This window comes from Taudactylus pleione, unplaced genomic scaffold (genome assembly GCF_031769625.1).
Source record: "Taudactylus pleione unplaced genomic scaffold, aTauple2 ptg000468l, whole genome shotgun sequence".
In the NCBI taxonomy this organism is placed as follows: domain Eukaryota; kingdom Metazoa; phylum Chordata; class Amphibia; order Anura; family Myobatrachidae; genus Taudactylus; species Taudactylus pleione.
Genome location: NW_028284870.1, coordinates 282501 through 300340, shown reverse-complemented (window position 1 = coordinate 300340; position 17840 = coordinate 282501). Strand labels below are relative to the sequence as shown.

General features: G+C 43.1%; 1 protein-coding gene across 1 annotated transcript in view; it reads right to left on the bottom strand.

Annotated features, from left to right (window-relative positions):
- The window catches only part of PXDN (peroxidasin), a 147933-nt gene that overhangs the window by 92213 nt on the left and 37880 nt on the right, over positions 1 to 17840 (bottom strand). The window contains exons 2-3 of the mRNA XM_088448851.1: positions 5446 to 5517; positions 4338 to 4409 (exon numbers count right to left, since the gene is read on the bottom strand). Of these exons, the coding sequence (XP_088304977.1) occupies positions 4338 to 4409; positions 5446 to 5517 (144 nt within the window). The remainder of the gene's footprint in view (positions 1 to 4337; positions 4410 to 5445; positions 5518 to 17840) is intronic.

The window sequence follows — 17840 nt, the reverse complement described above, 5'->3', positions numbered from 1 at the left end:
TACCAGGTCTCTGCAACATGCTGTTTGATCCCTGCGTCAAATTTACAGACCAAACAAAGGGTCTGACACAAAGTTAGTATTATACCAGCTTGTGTGGTATATTTCCAGAAAATTAATGGGCACAAAAGCACAGTGGGGGCGATTCAATTCAGTGTGAATTTAATAGCGCCAGGGAGGGATCTCCCAGAGCTATTCAATTCAGCGCGCTATTTTCTGAGGGCGCAAGGAGAAGTCTGACTAAAGTGCCGGCCGCAAGGCTGTTTTCCAGATTGGTGTGGTGCTTAAACAGATTCACGGCCGGTACTTTAGTCAGAGAATGCCGGTTCTCGCGACTAAACACCCAGGTTAAGTCGCGAGAACTGGCATTCTCTGACTTATCTACTTCTTGTTGGAGTAAACATCGCAGTGAATTGAATAGCTCTGTGAGCTCCCACCAGGCGTTGAATTGAATTGCCCACTATAGGTAACAAATCTTATGAACCGGAGAGGCTGATTGTGGGTGCGAAGGGGCATACTCACGTAGGCAAACCTCGATAAAGGTCTGTTCACAGTGATGCATCTTATTAAGACTAGTAATGATGTGCCTGTTCGAATGAAAACCTTTTGCATGTGCTACTTAAGATGACAACTTGATGACCGCTAGATAAACGCTGCATCACCGTTGGACTTGTAGGTGCACATGAAGATCCTGGCGTATGTTGAGAGGTGTAGGACTCGGCACATATGCAGAAAAACGCTATTTTGTTTCACGAGCAAGAGATTATATATTATTTTGCTAATAACTCTGCATCAGTTATAAAACGGGGCCCAGCAATGCGTAAAGTACGCCTTATTGTCTGCTCAGTATATTGCCATGTGCACGCCTATTTGTCAGTACGTTTGCACACACGGGAGGATAAGACCACGCATTCACCTGTAAATCTGTCGGCTCAAATAAAAATGCTGAATAAAATCATCTTTTTTTCCATTTTCAATGCAAAACTAGATGCACTCATCTGCCTAATCCACACTAAGCCAATGAATCCCCTGATCGCCCCACGCTTTCCATTAGAAGATGCAAATTCTGTGCAAACGCGACCACATTAGGCTGTAAATAGAATCCCTTAAAAAGCTACTGAACATGCAGAAAACGAGGCACAGGACTTCAATAATGAGCATGTGCACTGTGTTTATGCACCTTTATACAATACCGGTGTAAAGGATAATTGATGTATACTGACTGTGGGTCTGATGCAGAGGTGCACGCTAGCCACCGATGTTTTGAGTCTGCGCATGCATCTCGGCGGTTACCGCCAGGAACCGCAGAACAAATTTACATGCAGACTGATTACTTTAGGCGTACCTGGGTGGTAACTGGGCGTGGCTGGCCAAGGGAGCTCTGCAACTGTGTCTTTTGCAGCCGTTGCACGGATTCCACCAGCCATGTTCAGACGGAAACTCTGCGCCTCTGTAGGGCTGGCGCAATGTTCAATGGTGCGGCCGATGGTGTGTCTTAAAGTACGCAGCGGCAGATTAGCACTGCAACCGGAGGGTGTCTCTGCACGAATCCCATCAGAGGCGGAATTAGCATAGAGACGCAGTTGCGCCACGGCAAAAGATTAAAGTTGCAGCTACAATAGCGTCCACCTCTGAACCAGGCCCCGTGTGCGTCACACAATCTCAAAGCATAACCTAACAACACTAAACTGTATTATAAGATACATACACACAATACTAAACAGAAAAATGTACCATTACAATGATCTAGACAATGCCCCTCCCCTAATCTACCATTACCCTCATCTAGTCACTTTCCCTTACTATTATACCATGGACATGGTCTTGCTACTGTCAACCATAATTTAACATTACCCTGATCTACCAATACCCTGATCTAGTCACCGTCTCCTCCCTAATCTACCATTAGACTGATCTGGCCACTGATCCCAACTTATCTATTATCACCCTGATCTAGACGCTGATCCCCACTAATCTATTAACCTGATCTAGTCACTGATCCCCTCTAATCTATTACCCTGATCTAATCACTGATGCCCTCTAATCTACCATTACCCTGATCTAGTCACCATCTCCTCCCTAATCTACCATTAGACTGATCTAGTCACTGATCCCCACTAATCTAATATTACCCTGATCTAGTCACTGATCCCCTCTAATCTACCATTACCCTGATCTAGTCACCGTCTCTTCCCTAATCTACCATTACCCTGATCTAGTCACCATCTCCTCCCTAAACTACCATTAGACTGATCTAGTCACTGATCCCCTCTAATCTATTATTACCCTGATCTAGTCACTGATCCCCTCTAATCTATTATTACCCTGATCTAGACGCTGATCCCCACTAATCTATTAACCTGATCTAGTCACTGATCCCCTCTAATCTATTATAACCCTGGTCACCTCTAATCTATTATTACCCTGATCTAGTCACCGTCTCCTCCCTAATCTACCATTAGACTGATCTAGTTACTGATCCCCTCTAATCTAATATTACCTTGATCTAGTCACTGATCCCCTCTAATCTACCATTATCTACCATTACCCTGATCTAGTCACTGATCCCCTGTAATCTATTACCCTGATCTAGTTACTGATCCCCTCTAATCTACCAGTACCCTGATCTAGTCACTGATCCCCTCTAATCTATTATTACCCTGATCTAGTCACTGATCCCCTCTAATCTACCAGTACCCTTATCTAGTCACTGACTCCTCTAATCTACTATTATCCTGTTCTAGTCACTGATCCCCTCTGATCCACCAATACCTTTTATTTAGTCAATGTTCATCTTCAATTCACCATTACCTTGATCTGGTCACTATACCTCCATGATCAAACACCCTCGTCTACAGTTTTCCTGACCTTGTCATTATTTCCTCTAGTGTTCACTTAAGATTTTGTGGGCAGGGAGCTGACCACTAAGGAAGGCTAATTTTAATTGCAAAGGGCAAAATGATATCCCAGTACTGTAGTCAAAGCTGAAATATTCAGTTATTGGCGAGATCCAAGGCCGGCTCTTTTAGTGTTCGACTGGTGCGATTGAACAGGGGTGCCACCCCATAGAGGGCACACGCCTCCCCAACATCCCGATTTCAGTACTGTCCCGCTGTTCCACCTGTGAACCGAAGTGGCCCACGGGTGGTCAAATTGGGAGTTTGGGGACCCCCACTGCCGCAGATGTGCCGGACCCCGGAGTAGCTGAATGGATGCACGCGGCATCCATTCAGTGCCAGGAGAGGGCTGGGGGAAGCCCAGCTAGTGACAGAGTGCTGGGCTTACCCCCAGCCTGATGCGGGCATGCCTCCAAATAACGTCACAGAGGGGGCGAGGCCTATGGTAATTAGGCAACACCCCGATTTTCGGCCGCACGCGGCTATTGGGCGCTATTAACTGGGCAGGCTAGGATCCCCCGAGGGCAACAGCACAATTATTATGGGAAAGCAGCAGGGAATTGTGCCCAACCCTAGTTATCCAACACACTATTGGCTTTGATGGTTGTAAACAATTGCATAAAAGCACAGTTTTTAAGCTCCCTATCTACAACCCCTACCCCCCCTCCCTCCTTTGTAAGCAATATCCCCCTAGTTCCACTGATCACCTTTTACTTTGTGGTGTGCTAGATACAATCTGCCAGCCCCATCTTTCAGCAGACGCCTCGTTATCAGTTAATGCATACAGAATGTGAGCAATGTTGCACCACAATGGGGCGACTATCCACCCAGATCACCAGCTTGCCAACAGTCAATACCCAACACTGGAGGACCACGGTGGTCAGTATAGCACCTAAAGACACGGGGGAAGGGGGGTTTGCTGCTGGACCAACAGGTCCAGGGAAGTCCGTAATTGCAGCAGGTGCGAGAGCCTACAGAAAAGGCCAGGGCACACTTTAACGTTTAAAAGAGCAGGTAGTTGAACCTTCCCAAAATAAAGCCTAGCGGGAGCACCAGTTACTAGAATATCCCATACCCTGAACTAGTCACTGTGCTCGACATAATGTACCATTATCCTGATCCAGTCACTGCCCTCCCCACACCCCAATCTCCCATTACCCTGATCTAGTCACTGTCCCCTCTTAACCTGCCATTAACCTGATAAGTGACTGGTTTCCCACTAATATACCATTACCCTCATGTTATCACTGTTCTTGACACTTGCAAATGGACTGGGCTATCTCAGTAAAATCTCATGAGCTGGAAGCTAAATCATATAAGTAATAATTTATAATAAATAATTATAAATTGAGTTTAGTGAACGGAACATAAAGAAATTCTCCCCTCTATATTATGCAGCAACTACACATTACAAAATTGAAGGCAAAACGACAAACTACTTACAGGTACTTAAGGTTATCGAGATCCTGAAATGCTCCACTTGGTATCCTTTTTATTTGATTGTTGTTTAGAAGCCTAAAGAGCAAAAAGAACCCTTCAATACAAGTGAAAGTATGCATTTGTACCATATTTTATTTTCTATTCTAGGGACTTATTTTTTTATTAATATATTTTTTTATATAAATAAAAAAAAATAAAGTCCAGAGACAGGACTTTCATAAGACCCAGATGATGACTGAGTAGTAAGGACCATGACTAGCAAGACAATGAGGTAATTTGATGCTTATTACTGTACAAAATCATAAGGGTACTGAGCATCTTGATTTCCCTGCTAAATAGACCAGAAAAAGATTCTATCGTTGCAATAGAGAATCTGTCTAGATCACTGTCCATTAAATGCTGCCAAGTCCGAAGCGAATAGCTGTCACTGCGATAAAAAGCTTCAGTTTATCTGTCAGGCCTATGAGAAAATGTATTTACATAAACTTATCGCAATACCATCAACCGTGCAACATACATTCCACTACCGCAGGGTCTGAACCAGATCCAGAAATAAATCCGTGCTTGGCTATCACTGATAAGGAATGTTTACATATCTTAGCGATGTGTTGGAATTATTTTTCCGTCAAAGTGAAGGAAGGGAAATGGGGAGTAATCTCATTTGGCAGAAAACCAACATCGTAATAAAACTTTCATTGATGGTGAGAGCACACAAGAGAACTGCTGACTATACATAGAATACCATAATCACCCAGACATATTTCATAAACTATTATTGCTTGTCATACAAGGTTTTCCGTTCATAAGCGATTTTAAATGAACTAAGTGAACATGCTATTTTTCTGATTTTCCCCACAGGCTTTTGTTATACACCCCCATGACATGATAGGAGCGTATCATATCTTGGCATGTTCATACCAAAATAGCTCTAGGTATTACATAGATTTTCTCCTATGTGTGCACATTCCAATAGTACAATAAATATATATATAACCCACTTCCATGCAGGAGGATTTGCGCTCTAAATATTTAACTCCCTCATTTCAGTATACACATCAATACATGTGTGCATACAAAAAGGGTATGCTTGTCATATTAAAAGTATACTTACAGAGTGTTAAGGTTCTTTAAATGTCTAAATGCTCCAGGTTGAATATCCTTTATCCTATTGAACCGTAGATCCCTGCAACATAAGAACATCAACGTTAAATATTTATTTTCTGCTATGCTTGCAACGCAATTTAAATTACACGTAGTTTACCAAGCGCTAAACCACCCTTTTTGACTAACCAACCAACATAAATGCCCAAATCTACCCTGCTATAGTTTGTTAATTAATGGTTACCACATTGCACTGGTTAGAATTCCCCCTAAAGTACTGTATAGATCTAATTCGCACTTCATACGTAAAAACTATCCATTATTAGCTTTAATTTTGCCCTTCAACATGCAACTTATTGTGATGGAAAACAATAAAAACCGGAATCTCAATCAAGTCTTAATTAGGGACGCGGTCAATATCCCGACCGCGGGGTTCCGTCACTCAAAATGTTGCCGCTGGCATCTTGACTGCCGGAATCCCGAAGGTAAGCAGTGGGGTTGGGTGAGGGTTAGTATTAGGCATTAGTGGGGGGGGGGGAGGGTTAGGCTTAGGGTGCGGGGAGGAGGTGGTTAGGTTTAGGCACTAGGGGGGGAGGTTAGGGTCAGGCACCGGGAAGGGAGGGTGGGTTCGAAAACAGACCGACAGGAGTCGGTATTCTAACTAGGGATGTGCAGGCTCGGTTCTACTCGGTTCCGTACGGTTTTTTATACTGAATCTTATTGGCTATCCAAAACTCGTGACAGCTGATACCCAATAAGATTCGGTAAAAAAAAAAACGAACGGAACCGAGTAGAACCGAGCCTGTACATCCCTAATTCTAACCCTGTCAGGAAGCCAGCGTCGGAATTCTGATCGTGCCCATCCCCTTAATTGTAGCTGTAACAGATATTTGTCCTTAGAATATGTTGGGCTACATCCAGGACTTTGCCCTGGTACAGCTCCTGTCTGTAGCTCTTACTTGCCAGTATCATTTTTCACCGGACGCCAGAAGTGTTATTCTATTTTACTGTAAAAATGGATGTCGGCCTCCTTGTGAGGGGAACTTGTACACTCAGAGTGAGTCATTTAATGCCCTGAAACAGCCCTATGATTTACATGAATGCAGCAGACGGCTGGAAACATTCTCATGAAAGTGCAGCTCCAGGCTTGTGACCCAAGCGCACAGGAAATGTGGGAAAGGTGAAGCATACATCTTATCAGAAAATACTCATTTATAGCCTGACAACCAATGCGGGCAGAACTAATGCTGGTGCCAGCGATGCGTCGCCCCTGGGGAGTAAGGGGCCTGCGAGGTTCCCCGCCATTGATCGGATCATCATCACTGGTGATATGCAGGACAGGCCGCTGTTGGCTACTGCTACCCACCCGGGATTGCTTTCCACAGTTCCTGACTGTCAGCAATCCAGGACGGGCTGGACTGCTAGCGCTTGTGCTGCCTGCTGGGAACTCGTGGAGGTGATCTCAATAGTGTAGTTGACAGGAGGAGAGGGCTTCTTCAAGGCCTCTGACTAGTGGCCCGCCAGGGGCACAGAGTATTATTAATTGATTAAAGGGGGCACTGATTATTATTAGACACTATGGTGCTGTCTGCATTGTTTGACAGTCACGTGACGCACTGTGTGCCATATTATGTGGGAGAAATGCCTACTCTACAGGGGGTGTGGGGGTTACCCGAAAAATCGGGAGCCTCCCACGATTCCGGGAGAGTAGGCATGTATGGTCCAGGTCCGGATGGTCAAGGGGCCCCATGTTTATACCTATGGTATGAACAATTTCTGCTATTCGCACTGACATTTTTTTATTTTTATTCAGTGTTCCTGTATGATACATTGTATTCCCTTTTAATAGGGTAATGTTGTCATTTTTCAGTGCTGCATATTTTATGTTTTATTCCCCTTTTATAAGGGTAAATGTATATGTTTTTAAGATTTATAGTATTTTTTTAGGGTATTTTCCATATTAATAAATTGACTGGTATATTGCATTAAATTTGCTCTATGTTTTTATATCAAATTATATTTCAGTATATAAACATTCATTACCATTAGGTGCAGCGCCCAAAAAAACACTCACTTTTATACTTTCCTTTTCCATTAACTTCTTGGTCCTTCTTGGTGAAAGGATCAGAGTGGTTTTAGGCTGCTAGATATACATATATCCCTTTGCCCTAGGAGCGCCATACCTCAAACCCATCTACATTCCTTGTTTCTATTATTTTTTAAATATGTTTTGGGGTTGGGTATGAGATCCCGGCAGTCGGGAAGGCCGCTGGTCAGAATACAACACTGGCATCCCGACAGTCAGATCCTGACACACATAAGCAACAAGGTAAGTCTAACCCTTACCCCTCCCCAGTGCCTCCTTACCGGCCGTGTGCATGGAGTCTCACCTATCTCTTGCATTTATGTCAATAAAGTTTGTTTTTGCTCGGCTTTAACTTGATGGATCAAGATAAACAAAGTGTAGGTTATTTCTAGAAGTTTCCACTACAAAATGATCCAGTTCTCACCGGTTCAGTAGTTTTTACGCCAACTTGGAACATAGACAACTTTTTTTTTTTAGATTAGTATAGATTTGTGTGTATGACTCTAAATGCTGCGATTATTAACAAATTTAAACGGAAATTATCATTTTTAACGTTGTTTTCACTGTTAGGTATTAAACATTTCTACAGGGACAGCAATTTCGATAAGCTGCTGTCCCTGTGAATAACATCCAGTCACATTGGAAAAGTCTTTTGTATTTTTGAAAGACTGCTCCACACTTTGACACTGCAATGGTTTCTGGAGCGGAATACAAAAGGGCCAGACTGCAGAACCCATTAAGAATAAAAAGGGACTGCGGTCTGAAGTGGTAATTAGCCTTTAGTAGGATTTTGGGGTCTATTCATTAAGGAGTGCAGAGTGGCAGTGCTAATGTATTATCCAACTCGCTGAGTGTGTTAACATTGCTCTGGTGCGGGGACAGCCGATCTGAAAAATAGCTGCCCCCATGATCTCTGTCACTGTGAGAGTTGACACGGCTGAGTCTGATTCGCCAGTGTTGGTGTACTTTCATTAAATGGATTCACGCATGCATACGGAGATACCTGACAGGTTGTGGAGGGACCCAAACCCAGGACTCATTCCCATAGGAAGGAGCAGGGCTTAAAGAACGGACACCATCTGAAGTTGGCGCCTGGTACCGTAGTCAAATTCCGAAAACTATTTTCAGAGGTTGATAAATTGGGAAATGAGGAGCTCCCCATACTTGTGTATGGGGACCACGTTCCAATTCAAGGATGCCCGGTAAGCAGATTTCAGTGAAATCTTATGCGTTACCTGTTTAATGAATGGGGCCAGCACTTACAAAGACCCTTAATAGTACTCAAGTTTACGCTAAATAAAATTGATGACATGAAATCTGAGGATGTGTTTGGTTACAGTATACTTGGTAGCATTAGCTTAGACTTATTCATTGGAACATCTATGCAGGCAATGACCTTGAACCACAGAACAACACTTGACATGACTCATACAAAGATAAGGATAATGGCCCACAGTCAATGGCCTTGACCTACATAACAATGATCACAACCCTAGCGAGGTACCACAGACCTGCAGTGACCCAGACAATAAGCCCACAGAGACAACACCCTGGCCTGGTCATCCTCCACAGACAGACCACTGACTCCTGGTCATGACACCGAATCAATCATCCTGATCATGACCCACAGACAGAAAATGACTCTGACACAGACAGGTAATAAACCTGACCAAGCCATTTGTATTTATAGGGCTACGTGTGCCAATTTTTCAAAGACACTAGGACCCCAGTCAGTTGACCACTAGGGCAGTTCTCAAAGTACAGCTGTACTGTGAAGCTCCTGCAAAATTACTTGCACAAACATACAAGGAGAATATCTGATGACGCACAAGGGCTGAAACTACAGAGGAAATCTGAGAGGTATCCTACCTACAGCGACAGGGCACACTCATATGCAATATCATATCAATGAAGCTTCAGTCATTAATAAAGTGGACCTTTCATTTTGTTTTACATAAGACCACACTGGTCAGGAGAATGTGTAGTATATGTAAAGATGAAAGACAGGCGGAATAGGTGGTCTTTGCCATGTACATGACTCTAGGTAGATACAACCAGGACTTATTTTCAGCAGGAACAAGCAGGAACTGAGTTCCTGAACCTTCTATTAACTATGATGTAAAGTCCGTAGCCAAAATGTATTTTCCAAAAGATGAGTTATTTTAAAGTGCCCTCTTTTCTCAACACTATATTACATTATATATATATATATATATATACACACACAGACAATGTATATATAATTGTTTTTCTATAGTTCCACCCCCAGTAGCTCCCCCCCCCCCCAGTTCCTGAACCTATTTTTCCAGTAATATAGCCCCTGGATACAACACACTCTGGTGGATGTATGAAGCGGTGAAAAAAGTAGAGAAGTGTTCCAGTAGAGTAGTTGCCCACGGCAACCAATCAGCTCTGCGGATTCAATTATCATGTACACTCTATAAAATGATAGGTTGAAGAGAATTGGTTGCTAAAGACAACTCCTCCACTGGCACACTTCTCCACGGCTTCATACATCTACCCCATTTTGTAAAGGTGAGGTTCGCCATATAATTATAAGACCACATTTTTCCCCATCAGCCTATGTTGATTTAAAAAAAAAAAAAAAAGAAGAAAAAAAAGATTATATATATATATATATATGTGTGTGTGTGTTATGTGGGAGCCAATCAGAAACGAACATCGACAGGAGAAAACAGTGAAAACATCAGCAACACAGACATCGACCTCAATCGGCCTACTGATGTTTGCAAAACATGAGCCTTTAACAACCTGACTCCATCAGCTCTACATCTTGGAGCACCTGCTCAGGTAAGTCCGATTGTTTTTTGTGATCTAATTTTAGGTTAGATGGAAGTGGTGTTTTATCATCAAAGGAACAATTAAAACTAAAAAGGATACATCAGTATATCTGATATGCCTCACATTTCTTAAACAACTAATACACATACAATATATATATATATATATATATATATATATATATATATATATATAAAGCTTTAATTTAATCATATTATGTAACACAAATCCAAACACTGACAGTGTCCCCGGCCATGGTCCATTGAGAGACAATAACCTCCTTAACCATTGTCATTACCCACTGAGATACAATAATCTGACCTACAGCCAATGACCCAGATATTGACCTACAGAACAATGATCATAGCCCTGGCCATGACTCACAAACAAACCAAACTAAAACTGGTCATAAATCACAGACGAACAGTGGGCCTAACACTGGCCATGTCCAACTTTATAAAGACAATGACCCTGACCTTAAAACACAGAACAACACTTGACACGACTCACAGATGATAAATATAATAGCCTACAATCAATGGGGGTGATTCAATTAAGCACAAGGTGAATAGCGCCGGGAAGTTGGTCCCGGAGCTATGCAATTCACCACGCTGTTTAGTACGACTGACAACTTTAGCCGGTTCTCGCGACTTAAATTGGGTGTTTATTTGCGAGAACGGCATTCTCCAACTAAAGTGCTGATCACGAGGCTGTTAGCGCAGCGCTGAGCCAGCAAACAGCCTCGTGGCCGGCACTTTAGTTGGATTTCTGCTCGCACCCTCAGGAGGGAGCGAAAGAAATCCTTTAGTCGGCCTAAAGGATTAAATAACTCCAGGAACTCCTTCCCGACGCTATTAACAGTGCACTTAATTGAATCGCCCCCAAATGACCCTGCCCCTAGACACAGCTGGACAATTAAACTCTCATTGACCCACATAAGGACTATAACCCTGGCCATGACCCACAGAGCTGCAGTGATCCAGACCACAAGCCCACAGAGACAACACCCTGACCTTGTCACCATCCACAGACAGACCACTGACTCCTGGCCATGACACAGACTTAAATCACCCTAACCCTGACCCACAGACAGCAAATGACCCTGACATTGACCCACAGCCAATCAATGACCCTCATACAGCCAATGACCTTTCCCCTTTGAAAATGACCCTTGCCATAAGACACAAATAGCATTGACACAGGCCATGACCCACATACAGACAATGACCCTGACCAGAAAAGCCATGACCCAGAGAAAACAACCCTAACACTGACCATGACCCAAAGACAATGACATTGACCACTCCTTTCCACTTAAATGTTGTTGCTGTGTTCAGGGGACTCGCACCATACTGCTACCATTGTCCCATGCATTCCTCACAGCAAAAGTTTAGTCAAAGCATGTAGTGATGTCACTCCCAGCTGTCAGTCAAGATTAGAGTGTGGGGGCAGAACTTAGGTTAATACTTTAGGTTGGGAAAGGAAGGGAATCACATAATCAGAGCATTCTGACCCCCCCCCAAAAAAACATGCAATTTATACAAACATTATCTACAGAAACCATTGAAGAATGTCTAATAATATGTATTGTAAACCTCATGTATCTACAGAAGTGTATTCTAAATTTCACTCAAAATATAGTATGCATGGGTTAGTTCATATACAGTACATTTCTTAAGACTTACATTTTGTTAAAATAACAGTACCGTGAGAAGTATGTGAACTTGTTAGTACCTCATTTCTCCCAATTTGTCTTCAATCGAAACCAGAAAACCAAAAAGTCCCTCAACATAATCTAAAAGTGATGTTATACAGATTATGTCATGCAATTACATTCTTTGAATCGAGAAAAGGCCATATGTGTTCTATCGCTTCAGTTATATTTAAACCAAAGGCTATCTGAATATCAATGAGGAATAACGTATCTCAAAAATATTTTTGCTAGAGCAAAAAAAGAAAAAAATTCTTTTTTGGGGCACTCTTATTAACCTAGTGTAATGTGATATTAATTAAAACTTAACTTTTAATTGACCTACTAATTAAAATAAATAGATACAAAAAGACAAAAATGCAATAATAATTGACAATAGTGGCGAAAATATGAAAGCAAATTTTCTTATATACTATCTATTTGCGATTAGGACCGGATAATTATTTTTTAATATTTCATATTTTCGCCACTATTGACAATCGGGATTTCCTCCTCTGCCGGGATGCCGCTGTCGGGATGCTAAATCATACAGATTGCCTTTGTCAGAAGCGCAACTATGAGGTGCAGGATGAACCTTTAGTTTTGTAGCTAGTGGGAGTTGACTGTGTTAATTAATAAAAGCTCTGACCTCGTATGCCAATTCTTGTGCCTGCACATTTATTTTAATATTACTATTAGTTATTGAGATTAATTATTTTACACTTTGTTGGGTTGAGGTCATAATGCTTATTGAGGACAACAGGTAGAAATCTTAGAATTATACAGACAAGCATGAACACATACAAACGGCATTGAAAAATTCCACATGTATGATGTGTAAAGACCTTCACTCTAACCAGAGCATTCAAAGCCGCCTCTTAAATCCTCTGTAAAGCATAATGTACTCTCCAACTGAACTATGTTATATTGCAACAAGAATTACTGCAACATACAAAGATAAAACTGACACTTGCCAGAAAACATGGGTACATTATGGTTTACATTACATTTATGGGACTATCAGCATATAAGGGCATTTACTATGTTTTATAGTGTTTAATGCACTATATTAACACCTGTGTATAAAAGCCCTTAGGGCAAGTCCTATGTAGTACAGTATTGCCAGGACAGTCCCAGTTCTTACCAGTGGAATTCAATTGTTTTTTGAGCACCCATTACTAACGGGCACTTATGAGGCAATTCAGATGAAGCGCTAATCGTGTGCAAGTGCCGCGGGGGCACAGATTTCTGCACGCACCCGCCTGAGGTGGCAAGCAAAAATCCGCTAAGAGATGGGTTTTTGGGCACCCAAACTTTCGTTTGAGTGCGCTAGCCAGGACTTTGCAAGGGTTTAGCAGCTTTACGCTTCTAAACCTGGTGTATTTGGGCACGACATGTGCGTAAAGTAATGGATGTCCAAAACAAATCGAGTAACGCCCCCCGACATCCCGTCACATGTGATAAAACTATTTTCCCACCATGCCTGTTATATTCTACCAATATTATCCAAAAGAAAAGATTTATACTAGCACGAAGCAGCTGTTTCTTCTTAAACTGTTACACAAACAATTCATGGAACACTTCTCATCAATTCACCCACATGTTGTTAACGGATGTTTTACATGCATCTGGTCATTGGCGATCACTTCCATTAAACATGTACAAATGAGCAAACAGTGTTCAAGAGATCGCAATGCTAATGCAACGTGCCAAATGCAAGTACAAAAATCGAGGTCTGACATGGGGGCGATTCAATTCAGCGGGAGTTGAATAACGCCGGGAAATTGGTACTAGAGCTATTCAGAGCGCTGTTAGGTCGACTAAATGATTTCTTCTTGCAGTTTTCCAGCTTAGCGCGGCACGAAGAGCCTTGCGGTCGGAACTTTAGCCGAAGAATAATGCAAGTTTTGCGGCAGGTGCTTTAGTCGAGAATCATGGGGGTTAAGTCGCGAGAACCGGCATTCTCCGTCTTAACTTATAATAGTCGGACTAAACAGCACGCTGAATTGAATAGCTCCCAGACCAACTGCCGCCACTATTCAACGCCTGCTGAATTGAGTCGCCCACAGTATTAACACACGATCTCTTCCCAGACAGAGGCAATAGCAGGACCGCCCAAGAACAGAGATATAATTTTAATTTTCATATAATTATCATCAATTTACTATTATGTTCAAAACTAAATTTAGTTCTAGTTTCAATTACTTAATGAACCGGGTAATGCTGTGTGGACTCTAGGTAAAGAAAGGGATAACTTTTTATACATCTGACTATATTTTAGGCACAGTTCAAATTACAGTGAAAGATCGTTTTCTGGAATATCGTAAAGGGGAAAACTCCATTCAAAGCAATGTGCCACCGGCCATTATAACACCGTACACAATTATCACGCGGTTTCCTGCACACATCTATGGGGTTTGACGATATTAGTTGCATAGTGACCAGCAGCACTTCATACATATCGCTTGGAATTTAATTCCCCCCCTATATCTCTAGCATACTGAAACTAATACCCTTCCACCTAAATTCTGGGTCTGACCCGGAGTTGGAACAAAGTTCCTATCCGGATCAGACCCGGAATTTTGCCGGCGCTGACTCGGGATATTCCCGAGTCAGCGCTGCTCACACCGCAGTCGGGTCTGCATAGACCGGGCTTTTGCGGAGTGAAAGTGGTCGCTTAGAGATGACGTCATCTCCAAGCGCCACTGAAGCCGGACCAATCGGCCGGCTAGCAGCGCACTCCAGGTCATCGTGACCCGGAGTGCGCTGTTCCCATAGCAGGGTTTCACGGGCTACGCCCTTGTTAAACCCTGCTAGTTACCTGGGTTGGATTGCCGGGTCACTCGACCCGGCGATCCAACCCTCTGCCCTTTTACACCAGGGAGCTGCCCGGGTTAACCCTTCAAAAACCCAGGTTTTAGCTGCGGTGTAAAAGGGGTATAACATAATATCAATAAGCACTACAGAAAATGCAATTAATGGCAGGAACATTATGATCATCATTTCCTTAGAAAGGGGCAATATATTAAACAGTGCTGTAGATTGAGTGGCTCATGATACTAATAAATAACATACAGCAGAGACAAAAGGTAATAATAGCCGCCATGCCCACATCAGATCACAGTATAATACGCCTATCTCAGACAAACTCTGGGACGGGACTCCTTGGAGATGCTGGGCTGCCCCCAGGCCCTCCCCGCAGTGTGAATAGATGCTGTGTGCATGTGCACGGCATCTATTCCCTCGCAGATGATTGTTTCACCAGCTCTCGGCCTGTGGGACACAGAAGTCCACGGGTGTGGACGGCGGTTTCAGCGGGGCGAATGCCATAAGAGCAGGGAACATTTCAGCAATTACAAATCAGGCACTATCCCCACTGCACCTATGCTGCATACAGCAGATCACAGTGTACTGCACTGGCGTTTTGCAATGCCCAGCATACCCTGTACTCTCCTGGCTGCAACTGAGATAACTCTGCATCCTGAACCTGCTACATTACTGTTAACGCTGTGTTATCCTACCTGTTTCTACCTGGTTAATAAACCAATTCCCTAAGTCACCTGCCGCGTGGACTAACCTCCACTTGCACAATGCTGCCGCCTACCACTGTATACCAATATGCAGTTCCGTGCATTTTCTAAGGGCCGAACGCGTGGAGGCGATGCTGACAAAAGGACTTGGGGCGGCCCTTCTGTCTTAAGTGCCCCGGGGCCCCCAAAGGCTTATTCCAGGGCCCTGACTGTGGGTCAGTTGAACTTAAATGATGTTTGTTTGTTTTTTAAAATATGTTGGAAAACCTACAACCCTGTCCTTGGCATAACACCACTCATTCCCGGGTCGGGTACAAGATGCCGATGCCTGGGTCAATACTCGACACCGGGATCCCGACAGGATTGGGATACAGACACCTGTCAGTAGGTATCCTAACCCTCCCAGGTGCCTAATCCTAAACTCCCATCCTAGTGCCTAAACCTAATCCTCCCCCCCCTTAGTGCCTAATCCTAACACTAAAGCTGCCACATATCTAAAGATTATCTGTCCAACCAGCCAACTAGTTGATTGGTTGGAATGAAAATCTGGTAAGGTATGAAAGCAAATGACAATCAGCAATTTGCTCCAAAACGCCGGTAAATGGACAAAAACTGTTTGAACAAATTGTTTAGATCAAACATTTAACAAACTTGTCTGAACGACCATTTTCATCTGTTTTCTGGCATTAGGGAGCAAATTGCTGATCATCAGTTACTCCCATACGTTACCAGATTTTCATTCCAACCAATCAACTAGTTGGCTGGTTGGACAGATAATCTTTAGATGTATGGCCATCTTAAAGGGGACTATCCATTTATAGACTTTGAAGGTCTAGCGTTCAGACCTTCAAGCCGCCGGGTGCTGAGCAGCACTGAAAGACGTTCACTGAACGTTTTTTCAGTGCTGCCGCACGTCCGGATTACTATCTCCTAACATGCCGAACCTGACGACTGTCGTCAGATTGACCGGCATGTTGGAGAGAGAGTCTGGGTCGGCAAAGACCCAGCGGGCACGCGTATCGCTGGTCCTTGCCGGCTATCCACTAGCAGACTTTCTGCACATTCCGACCAAAACCTCCTGGTTTTGGTCGCATCGTGCAGAAAGTCTGCTAATGGATAGGTCCCTTAATCCTCCTCCTAACTCTGCTTCTTACCTTCAGGATGCCAGCGGTCGGGATTCTGGCGCCAGTATTCTAAGCGCCAGCGTCCCATGTGCCAGGATATTGACTGCACCCCCTCATTCCCTATAGGTCATTCCCCACTGACTATACAAACTTTTTATATGTTTAACACAATGATGATTATGTGGGAGGTACAGAGCCCTGTGCTTTAGATCAGCTTTCTTATGAAAAAAAGGGATTCCTATACATTGGGCCGGATTTAGTGAGGATCGCTATTGCGTACACAGCTGCGATTCCGTACGGAACGCAGCAGCGAAAATATGCTAATGCCTGCCAAAGCTCATCCGACAAAGACGCCCACTGCTGCCTTCTAATATCTGTCCAAACCTCGCTCTTCTGTGCAAACATCGGTGCCATCGACGCATATCGGTCAGTCAGGCAGCATTTCCACCAGGTCTGACCCGCCGCAGATGATGCAAATCCCGTTGCACGCAGTGACCACTCAAGCTGTGTATGCAAATCGCAGTGGCTTATTTATTTACCCAAGCAACGGTGCTCAAACTGACAGGCCACGCCCGCATTTACCGACCACTCCCCCATCCCAAACGCTCACAGCCTGTCACTCACTCTGCGATGTATTTCTCTGTGCGTGCGTAATCGCAACGCGGTCACAGTGCGGCTTATACACATGCGGCTATCACCAGATCTGCGTACATAGATGCATTTGCGAACGCTGCTGAATCAGGCCCAGTGTCCCCTAATATAACCAGTTCAGTTTTTTTAAAGTGCCATTTACTTTACATATTATGAGATCATACTTTTATTTCACAGAATATCTTGACAGCTGCCATCACTACGAAGTTATTTCAGCAACTGTTATGTATTTTGCTTTGAAAGTTGTAGATATCCTCCCTGAGCTAATGATAGCTTACATACCTCTGAAAGAATGCCAGTATTACACCAAGTACTTTCCATGTGTTATCAGTGTTTAGATTGAACATTGCAATCAGTCTAAAGAAACTGGTTATTTATTATTTATTTTTAAAAGGACACAATTCCATGAATTCCTTATTGCTATAAAGACCTGTTGTTTTATATATACTTACCGTCGAAATGGGAGGAGATTTATATATATATATATATATATATATATATATATATATATATATATATATA